The 11,318-nt window shown below is 33.1% G+C and overlaps 1 protein-coding gene across 4 annotated transcripts; it reads right to left on the bottom strand.

Annotated features, from left to right (window-relative positions):
• Nucleotides 1–2,751: 2,751 nt before the first annotated feature.
• LOC109584823 (uncharacterized) lies at nucleotides 2,752–9,369 on the bottom strand. 4 transcript variants are annotated; one of them, XM_020000700.1, is made up of 16 exons: nucleotides 8,594–9,368; nucleotides 8,515–8,543; nucleotides 6,684–6,886; nucleotides 6,524–6,629; nucleotides 5,049–5,326; nucleotides 4,948–5,003; nucleotides 4,491–4,815; nucleotides 4,311–4,444; nucleotides 4,140–4,255; nucleotides 3,978–4,089; nucleotides 3,749–3,922; nucleotides 3,633–3,702; nucleotides 3,358–3,579; nucleotides 3,223–3,310; nucleotides 3,086–3,178; nucleotides 2,752–3,022 (listed from the first exon to the last, which is right to left on the bottom strand). In XM_020000700.1, the coding sequence occupies exons 1-16, from the start codon at nucleotides 8,616–8,618 to the stop codon at nucleotides 2,909–2,911; spliced, it is 2,145 nt and encodes a 714-aa protein (XP_019856259.1). In that variant the 5' UTR covers nucleotides 8,619–9,368; the 3' UTR covers nucleotides 2,752–2,908. The 4 variants fall into 4 exon arrangements, with proteins under 4 accessions (XP_019856259.1, XP_019856260.1, XP_019856262.1 ...); XM_020000701.1 differs by lacking the exons at nucleotides 8,515–8,543; nucleotides 8,594–9,368 and adding an exon at nucleotides 7,310–7,341; XM_020000702.1 differs by lacking the exon at nucleotides 2,752–3,022 and having other exon boundaries at nucleotides 3,111–3,178; nucleotides 3,227–3,310; nucleotides 8,594–9,369.
• Between the last annotated feature and the right edge of the window lie 1,949 nt (nucleotides 9,370–11,318).

The following is an 11,318-nucleotide window of genomic DNA, read 5'->3' as shown; positions in this document are numbered from 1 at the left end:
TTCCACCCAAAACGCAACTAAGTAGTTTCATTTTAGATAAAGGCAGTCACATGCAGTGATGTCATAATCATAATAGATAACTTTTAGTAAACACATTAACTTTTAAAGCACTGACACATAGCTAAAGTTTTGAATCTTCTCAGTACAAATGTGAGTCGAAACCGAAAGATCAAACGAACATCAAAGATAGATCTAACACTACAGTTTACTTTCAATTAATCTACTAGATCTAGTTATATAATTATTAGTTATTATTTTGGTCTGTGAAAAAAGTGTTCGCCACATCTTGATGATCTTATTCTTAGTACCCCTGTTGGTTGGTACTTGGTAAAATACATAACACAGATACATGTATATACATGTATGCACAGTACGGTAGGCATGCACAATCAAATTGTAACTCGGTGTTTTGAAAGGAAAGTTCATAAGAAATGAAAATTCATTGAGATCCAATTTCCACCCAAAACACAACTATAGGTTCAAGTAGTTTCATGTTAGGTCACATGCAGAGAAGCTTGTGTGGTAACTGGTAAACACTATAAATTTCTTTAATTGTTGTACATGAAAACAAAATTAATACTGCAGTAATGATGGCATCACTGTAATTTAAATGACGATACTGATAACATGTATAATTAATGTACGCATTCTACATAATTAATTAAGAATGTAGTATTGTATGCATGTAATACCGTATAGCGGGTTTTTTTTGAGGATAATAAATTTCGCGAATGACCTGTATCTGGAAGTTTGCGAAATTAATTTTCGCGAATTTCCACTATTCTGCCATCTTGTGCCGTATTAAATTGATTTTCAAGGAATTTAATTTCGCGAATCATAAAAAATCCGCGAAATTCGCGAAATTTGTTATCCTTGAAAAAAACCCGCTATACGGTAATTAATAATGTAACCAATGAGCCCAGGTTCGGTTCTATAGGCACAAAGGATATGAAATGACATCTGGAGAAAAGATTTAAACATGATGTTGATTAATTGTGAATGACAATTAAATATGTATATCAATTGCATAAATAGATTTAACAATTCTAGTACTAGTATTTTTTCAATTTAAATTGCCAATGTAAATGTAACCATCATATGAACCAATGGACAATTTTTTATTGTCTTTTCCATCTTGTATAAATCACATGCCAGCATTTGTGAGTTTGGATTGAGACTGCCTTGAAAATACAGCAGGACATGTACACATCTTCTTGTAATTAAATCTATTGCATGATAATTTGCTAATATATCTTACCAAGAGTAGATAATATCTTACCTAACAGTTTCTATCACTTGAAGTGCTAATTAATGTAGTACTAAATTTATTGTTGATACTACAAAATCGCCATATTATATTACAAAGCATAAATGCTAGAGGTGAATTACAACTAGCATTTACTAGTACATCAGCCACTAGGAACACAAGTATTGCATGTGATTGTGTTGATACTACAAGATATTCAGTGTCCTTGTTATCCCTAATAAACTGAACTACATGTACACCTACTTCACTAGAATACACTTCAATTGGTTTGCTCTCTGGTGATGCTATTATCCACACTTTACCACACCTACTAGCTGATACACACATTAGTCCACTCTCATTACTGACATCCAGTGATTTCAATGGTAAACTAAAAGAAACTGTACTACTTACATCTCCAGTATCTACTGATGTTACCAAGCCAGGTAAAGCAGCTTGCAACACTTCAGAGACCATTATTTTGAGTCATATGATTGGCTAGGAATTGGGTTGATTGTCATTCTGACTAGTTCTGCTTTGCATTAATGGTTTCTTAAGCATACATGAATCAACTAAGTTACTATAATTATTAAAGAATTAATTAATTATGATATAAAGCAGGATGTGTTCTTGTAGTAATTAAACCACATCTAAACATCTATATTAAATATTAGAATAATTTTAACTTTCCTGGAAAATGACTGTACTTATGTGCATCAGTAGACAAGACTATAGTGCATAAGAATTGAATATCTTTGAACATAAAATGTGGTGGCTGATTTAACTTCAAGGCTTTGCATACCTTCTCAAGTTCAACCCAGCCCTCTCAAATTCATTATACACAGATTGTATGTGTGTTATGTTATATGGTTGTATTACTAAGTATTACTAAGTAATACTGTTAGTTGTAATACTATGGTTGCATAGTGTATTAATACAATAGTATAATTTTCAGAGATTGAAAGGTTTTGCATGCCTTCTCAACCTGGCCCTCTCATCCAATATCATTATATTTGCTCCTACATTATAAGTATGAATTGGTATTACTGCTACCTGTAGTCTAATTTTTTGAGCTATACTAAAATTTATGCACAAAATTATATGGTTCAAATATTACTTTTTAAAACTTGATTTGTGTCTGTTTGTTTTCATAAAATTTTTGATGGTTGTGGTGTAGAATTACAGTTGCTATGGTGCCATACTTATGACATTATTATAATATCTACATGTATGCCACCTCATTCCAAAAATCCTGCCTACGCCCCTAATAATGATAATCGAAATCAGCTCAGACTGTCTTCATAATATTACAGTATTATCAATTTGTATCAGGAAATGGATAAAAAATTGACTCTTTCAAAACAGCTTTAACTTTTAGTACATGTGTCCTGTGTCTCACATAGGGTTTCCCACAAAGCATGCTAAGTGAGTTAAACACAGGATGCTTCAATACAGTACATGGTTTTAATGAGTTCGAACTTGCTATACAACATAAGAACATAATATGTATTAGAAAAAAATATAAATGAGTTTGCTTTTTGCATATTGTATGCACTACATCTATAAAAATACAAAATAACTATAACTACAAAAATATTAACTGCTAACTAAAAGTACTAAGTCTACATGACTCATCAGACTGAATAATACATGTGTATGTATTCATTCAGTTTCTTGAACTAAAGCTTTAAGACTATCACTGTACTTCTTAAGTTCATCACGTGCTTGTGTCAACTCAGTTTTCTTTTCACATATGAGTCTTAATGAAACCTGAGCCTAAAAATTGAGCACATTACCATTATGATGTATTTTTTAAAGTAACAGTATTCTTTTTCTCACTTCTTCCAAACACTGATTGAGTCTTTGTCCCCATTCTTGATCATATTCAGCTTTCAGTAATATGTTGTAGTCTCTCAATGCATCTGCTACTACCTGTGTAGCACAAATATTAAATATTATTAATTTGCTCATTATACTTGCTCAAATTTTTGCTTAATTCTTCCAGCAGAATTTATTGTAATCTCAGACTTCATTTTGTCACACAGTGTTTTGACATCTTCTTCACTATAGTGTATAATTTTATTAATCATTTAGAAGATCTGTTATTTTACCTCAGTTCCATACTTTGATCTGTAGTGTTAATAAATTGTCTTATAAAATAAGCAGTTCCACCCAGCCCAGTAATAACTGCACCTGATGATACTATAGCTGGTATGGCTAAAACATTTAAAGCTATAGCAGTCATAAAGCCTGCACCAGTAGCTAGTACACTTGCTCCAGCACTAGCTGCTGCGAGTGCACTATTCAATAATCTCCAGTTTCGAGTTCTATTCCTATTTAAACATAATTATACATAATGAAACTACATGTGTATCATAAATTTTACCTAACAAAACCTCTTATAGTGTTAGAAGGCTCACTAATAAAACAGCTATCTGCAATATTTTGGGTTTGAACTATTATAATAGGTACACAAAAATGTTATTATTAAGTAGTTCATACCTTCTGCAGCTAAAGTTACATTACGAGAATCATCCTGTGCCCACTGTATGTGCCTTATCAATTTTGTGTATCTGTTATGAAGCTCAGATCCTAAGTCTTTACTGCATCTTTTTGTTTCATCATTCAGTTCTTGCGTAATTAGACCAGAAAGATTATTAATAAGTGTGTTCAAGTCTATTAAGTAATTTAAGCCACTAAAATGCTAATTATATTGTAATACATGCAGTACCTTCCAAGTATTGTCCGAATGTATAATTTCTGTTCACACTCTCTATACCATTCCTACGCAATATTTGCAATTCTTCTTCAATTTTTGGAGACACTCTTCTCATAAAGAAGCTCTATACTTAAATATAAAATTTTCTCATGAACAAAATTAACATGAACTTACAGATGCTAGTTGCTGTATCTTTTCCAATTGTTCTAAAACATATTCTTGAACTTCTCCTTCCATTGTCCTTAAATTGCCAATTTTTTCATTTATTGTTTCTATATTTTTGCTTTTGTCTATAAAAGTATTTGTTAGCTCAATTCTTCTTTCAATAACATTAATAATACTTACTAGCTATTTCAGACTCAATGATAGGTAAAATAGTATCTGCTGCTTGAATAGGACGTTTCAAAAGTTTTATACATTGTTTGTACATCATGATGATCCACTGCTGAAAATTTGTTTGATCAATTGAAATTTTTAGTCTATTATAGATAGAGCTTTTGTTTCAAATTAATAACAATCACTTACTTTTTTTCTAATTCTTCGAATGCTGAAACTTCCAAAATGCATGTAGCTTTGTCAACTATTTCATCAAAATTTTTCCTTTTAGGTACCCTTTTACACCTGTATGCCTCTTCGACAACATCACATGAAATCTCATCTCTTTCCTTATACTTTAGTGCAAGGTGTGCGTGTAGAGCCCAATCTCCACAAACGGGAAATACCTCTCCGCGTTTAACCAACTCCATATTACACTCAACTTCAGTTTTAGTCTTTCTTTTGTCAGGATTTTGCTCATCAGCACGTGATGTGTAGTATTTGTCAAAATGGCTCACAGCAAAGAGTAATGATGCTATTAATAAAACAACTATAGTGACGTTAATAGTGAATTATTTGTTAGCATGCAGACAGCAGACCAGTATTTACAAAATTTACTACAATTTTAATGAATGCATAATGAACTTCATAACTATAATATAATTACCATCTTCTGGCTTGCAACCTAACTCTGTTATAATGTTTGCTTCATTTTGCATCAGCCTGTATACTAAGATTATTAATGTTATCCCAATATACTAGATTTACCTTAGGTAGTTCTCAACATAAATCATAGCAGACAGTATGCTATAGTAGGACTTAACATCATTATTGATGACTTCAACACCAGGAGAGTCCACGAAATACGGAGTACAATGGGTTGAAGAGCTCAATGAATCAAATACTGGAATGTACGTATAAAGAACAAGGGGGTCTATCTGATGTGCATCATTTAGTTGGTTCCTTCTTGTTATTTTCAATTTTATTTCTGCTACTCCATGACATAAAATTTCTTTTCCAATCCCACTAACCAAATAAGGACATTTCTATAAAAATTATTATATAGTAAGGGTGTTTGTACTATAGTATGTGGGTGTATCAAGATTCAAAGGCACCAGCATGAGTTTATATAGTGGAGACCACAGGAGGGGTAGTTAGAAGTGTCATCTAACTGCCAATACTACTGACAGTGCCTTCATACACCCACACACTATAGTACAAACCAGATAAACTACAGCTGTTTCATGTTACTGGATACATAAGGTTAGTTCATATTTGCCCTCCCCTCAACATCTGTAGTTTATCTATAAAACATACATCAAAGGTTTCTGAGGAGCTTTGATAGGAAGTCCACCAAATTAAATATATATATATACCCGGTAGTACTTTGCATTGCTGTTTGTGCAGTTTTTGGGTATATGAACAGTAGTAATGAGGTTGAAGTTAAAAGGTTTAAAATATCATAGGTGACTTATGGAGAACTAAGGGGTACACAAGTTAACACCTTTGTCGCATCATGATCATTTACTAAAGTTTACACTATAGACAATTTACACTTGCCAAAAAATTTGGCCAATTTTCTGTCATAGCTCCATAATATTAAATTATAATCTAAAATAAAATGTTTTAGCACAAAAAGTTTCGTTGCTTTTCTTGGCACTGGCTAGATATGAAATTGGCACAATCAAGACAGCTGGACATTATAATTATTATTTGAAGTATGAGAAAGTTAGTATAGAAGCATTTCTCTACTTATCCCATCTTCAGAGTGCAAAGGTGCAATCTTGTCAGGATGTACAGTAAAAGTGGTTTTTTTAGGGTTGCGAATTTGACGGATTTCACGGATTCCTTCCTGATTTATGAAAATAAAATCCACAAAAATCAATTTAATACAGTACTGCATGGCACACATGGTAGAATTTGTGAAATTAAAATTTGCAAATTGGAATCTTAGTAGATTTCGTAAAATATAATTCTCTTGAAAAAAACAACTTATACAATGTACTATTAATATTAGGCACAAGACTTCATTCAAAAATTAGGCCACAAGAGACTAGATATACATGCGTCTGCATAAACACAAGTTCACATAGGGGCTATAGTAGAATTAAAATTTATGGTCTGACTAATGTAAAATTTTAATTCTACTAGCACCAATTTCAGTATTTTTGCTAATACATAACAGTACTTTAGCTTCATACATATTAAAATAACAAAGCGAAAAAAGAAAAAAATGTACTCACATCACAGTACCCAGTGGAGCTCTCACAAGGAGTTTCATGAACATTTGGATCATGTCCAATAAATATCCTGAAACCAGTAACTCTTCCAATTCCTGCTGGTAGGATCCTAAGACATAATAAATAGTCACTATAACTTTTTTATGGTTGTGTGTATATATACTTGTCTCTTAAAAAGGCATTAATAAGAGTACTCTTGCCACAACTGCCTTCCCCCACAACAGCTACTAATAACATCTTATTCTCAATTTGATGGAGAAATAACTCCAGTTCCTTTTCATTAATGCATGGACCTCCTTCCTTATATTCTTTACAAGAGTCATCAATTTTTTTAAGAGCACCATCACGTAATTCTTTAACCTTTTTCTAAAATGTGAAACATAAGTTACATGTAACTCAGTAACCAGTGAGAACTTGTCATCTGGTGGGATTAAGCAAAGCCAATGAAAGCATTGGTGGGGCCTGGGGGGACCATGCAAAGGAGGTTCGACAGAAACTTTAGAAAGTCAAGCTAATTAAATATTTTGCATTCTTTTATTGTGATCACACCTTCTTTTATATATTTACAAAATAAAAAGGGGTACATGAACAGCAATGAGGAAATACTAAAATTGAGGGGAACACCAGTGGATATCTTATTGGCATTGTTTATTCAGTAGGGCTTGATATCAATCAAGTGACCTTTTGACCAGGCTGAACCTCCTCTGAAGTGCACTGAAAGTTTTTTATGGCTTTCGTTATATTAAGAGTAGAATAATAATTAGAAGAGAGTGTCCTACTGTGATATACCTCCTGCTTCATCACGGCGTAGAATTGAAGAGTCACATTCAGGATATTTTCAGTATTTTCATTGAGTAGTTATAGTTATTGCTAGTTATTTTCAATAACTACTCAAGAATACTGAAAATATCCTGAATGTGACTCTTCAATTCTACGCTGTGATGAAGCAGGAGGTATATGCACAGTAGGACACTCTCTTCTAATTATTATCTACTCTTGGTTATATTTATAGTGGTGTGCTTAGTAATTTTTATGAATAATTAAGTAATATTCAACAAAAGGGTACACTAGTACCTGTTTACTGCAACCATTACCATAAAGAAGGATGCAGCCATAGATATTAGAGTTAAAAGGAAATGGATTGGAAACCACCGTTCCTGGCAGGAAATGTGCTTCGCCTGTACCGCATTAAATCTAATCAATTTTAACAAATAATCAGTGTATAAAATTTGAAAACAAGCTATTGATAGGTTGACAGGTTCATGACAGGCCTTCTCTGAATTAGAAGAGAAACTATCATACGATTTAGTATTTCCAGGAGTGTTGTTCTGGGAGTAGCCCTTTTCTGCTTTTCAAAAGATTACTACCAAAAAGACTGTTAGAGTCATTGGAAACAGCCTTGAATCGAAAAATATAGTTTTAACTTATCGCTGTGTTGTAATGTGAAAATACCTCTGTTACCTCTGTAATGGCAATATATATTTGTGTAAAAAAATCCAAGGCCAAATTATTAACATCATCTGCACTTAGCACTTTTGAACATCATTTTCGATGAGCCAGTTTGCAGTATGGTTCATACAAAGGTATCAAGGGAAAGTTTTAAAATCAAGCATGCTTTTTTACTGATAACAAACTGCTGCAATACATCTCCATTTCATAGCCAAAATATTTCACGCCACTGACATACCAGCTTGGTTGCTAGGATATGCAATTTCATGGCTTCTTATCCCTTTCCTTTTAACTCTAATATCTATGATACAGCTTGGAATACAGTAATTAGTTTGGAAGTTAAACTTGGATATTATTATTATTAATTTTTGCTAAGCAAAAGGCCAGAATAGCCAGGATTTTGGCTACGTGAGACTAATTTTGTAACGAGCTTTGTTCATTCAGTTTTGTTTCAATTTAGTTTTTTTTTTAATTTCGTGGGGGCCCTTAAAATTGTGGGGCCCAAGGCATTTGCCTCTCCTGCTCCCTAACTGCCCATGGCTTACTTTAATTAATTTATCTACTTTTGAAAAATCTATACATAAAACAAACGTTAGATATCTGACTTAATAATTGTTGACTTACCTAATTTTGATGCTGCTTTTCCCATGTCCAATGAATCCGCTCGAGAGAATCTTATTTGCCCATAGATACCATACAAAACCGGTACCGGGTCCGGAAGTGCTAGTGGATATAATTATAGTCTCGTTGGGCCAGACCCAATTTTTAGAGTAGAGTCTGGTTTCATGCCCAACGTGCAACATCAACTCATGCTTGCCTGGCGGAATTTGGTCGACCTAATCAGATCACTGTTACCATGGTTACATTAGAATTCGCCCACGCACGGCAAGTCTATTATCAAGAATGGAACTAACTGAGCTATTACACTTTCTTTCTATGACTACAACTGCCGACTGGATTGCCTTTATCTGCTCTGATGGTTAGACAATTAGGCAAGTAAAGAAATGCTTCTAGAAATAATGTGTTTGGATCCGAGATGAATAAAATTTCTTGATGCCAGGAGCAAGTATGAAGTATAAAATATACAACTTATAATACAAGCAAGTATAAAATCAGTATACATATATATAAAAATAATAAATCCACAATATTGTAGTGCGTGGGCTTGTTTAGAGAGATTAACGTTCTATCTCTATTTCTAAATTAAAATCATTCATTTCATCTAATCTATATTAATCTATTATTTGTCAATTTATTATTAGCTTTTGCTATGATCGTTAAAAAAACATTCCTTGCCCACGCAAATCAAAACATTGAAAACACGAGTTGATATTAGGCATGGCACCAGACTCTTATTCAGTAAATTAGAGTCTGGCTAGTGAGACTAGATATAATATACATGTACATGCAAATAATAATAATAATTATTATATTGGTGACGTCACAGGGAGTATGCCTATGCGCGCGGGCGCCATAGATAATAGAGATAAAGTAAAGTAAATTAAGTAATGAAAAACTCTATTATTTATGGCTAGCTATTTATAGCTAGCTAATCTTATATATATATAGTTGGTTCAAGTTAGTGATGGGCGATATATCGATTCTTTATCGATATAAACGATATTTTACGGAATCGATTTGAATCATTATCGAAATTTTTATGCAATTTTCATCGATCTATTGACCACGCTCATTTGTTAAGGTTAAATAACTAATTTTAATAACTAATTGCACTGTTGAACTGCAAGAAAGAAGCAACTGACCAGTTGTTAGCTCAGCCTACCCCAATAAGAAGAGAACCAAGTTCAAGAGCATGAAAATGATCCTCTCTCATGACAAGTACAGTTATATCTGTGCCAAAATCATTAGCCACACCCTTGACACGCCCCCAAAATGAAGGTGTGGTTATCGTATCGTTAATAATCGATATTTCCTTTAAAAGTCCAATATCGATCGTTATCGAAAATTAAGAAAATTGGCCATATCGCCCATCACTAGTTCAAGTTGAGTTGTCACAGGAAGTAAATCAATTTTTGCATCATCAAAACGTCACTACTAGCCACACCCAAAAATGGTGGTACAGGTACAGTGCAAGCAAGCTCTTTTATTGAGTGTTTCTTCACCTCTAAGACTCTTTGTCATCTGTTTTATCCTTGCTTTGGATACTACTACCTTTAATTATCACTGGCTGGACCTTTTTCTGTTATAAAGTTGACAGAGACCTCGGATACGGAAGATATCAACCTAGATTGAGGATGATGAAGAATAACTAGAACCAAGAAGGCTGTAGACAGATGTAGCAGTATGTTTCCAGTAGCAAGGTCTGCTAGTTGAACACCAGCTTCTCTAGAGGACCTTATCTGTTTGCTTTTATTTTATAAATAAAAAAACATTAATAGTAATGAAATGCAAATGATATTCACGAGTGTGATGTAGCCTACACGTAATGATTCATCATGGAGGCTCCCTTTGAACTAGAGCGGAAGAACCCATTCAGAACCTTCCAGAGTACCTAGAGACTCAAAAATTGGTACAGATTTTCGGAAGAACCCGTTTTGCAAGTATACTAAATTTCAGGTTGCTAGCATTAGTGATTAAAAAGTTATAAGGGGTGGTACTTGGGCAACTCAACTTGAACCGACTATACATGAACATAATCATAAACTAGGTTACTATAATTAAGAATTAATTAATTATGATTAAAAACAGAATGTGTTCACATAGTAAACCACATCTATCAACCACTAAACTGAAAGGTTGCATCTATCAAATGCTAGAGTAATCCTATAAAACTTTAATTTTACTGGAAATTACTGTACTTAAAGTGCGTGAGAATTGAATATTATTGAATGTAAATTGTGGTCGCTAATTTAACTTTGCATACCTTCTCAACCCAGCCCTCTCATTCCATTGCACACAGATTGTTTGTGTGTATGGCTGCATAGTGTAATCTATTTTTTTCAGCCAAGCTAAAATTTATGGACAAAATTGTATATGGTTCGAATATTATTTTAAAAACTGGATTATTGAAAAATGTAAACATCAAATTTGCTCACTATTATTGTGCCAGTTTGTTTTCATGGTTGTCCAAAAACCCTCTCGGTGGTTGTGGTACAGTGACAGTTGCTACGGTGCCATTGGTCTATTCCTCCACATAGTTATGACATTATTCCTTAAATAATTATTCCATGTAGTATTTCTCCTGAATGTATGTGTACAGTGCAACAGAACATTACTTTATGCATTGCAATAATCAAGATTGATTTTATTATAATTATTTCTATAGTTCTGCTGATTCTTTTTATTATTGAATATTTGTTGTTTAGAATTTCTAAGAAATAATATTGTA

Source organism: Amphimedon queenslandica, unplaced genomic scaffold (assembly GCF_000090795.2).
Source record: "Amphimedon queenslandica unplaced genomic scaffold, v1.1 AMPQUscaffold_13162, whole genome shotgun sequence".
In the NCBI taxonomy this organism is placed as follows: Eukaryota; Metazoa; Porifera; class Demospongiae; order Haplosclerida; family Niphatidae; genus Amphimedon; species Amphimedon queenslandica.
Note: the sequence above shows the minus strand (reverse complement) of the source record. Positions and strands in the feature narration are given on the sequence as shown.

Bases quoted from the DNA above. Each gene is read 5' to 3' on its own strand.
- LOC109584823 (XM_020000700.1), bottom strand. From the start codon at position 8,618: ATGGGAAAAGCAGCATCAAAATTAG. The intron at 6,887-8,514 runs GTAAGCCATGGG...TTCACATTTTAG, and splicing joins AAGTAGATAAATTAATTAAA to AAAAAGGTTAAAGAATTACG. The intron at 4,445-4,490 runs GTAAGTGATTGT...TATCTATAATAG, and splicing joins TTCGAAGAATTAGAAAAAAA to ACTAAAAATTTCAATTGATC.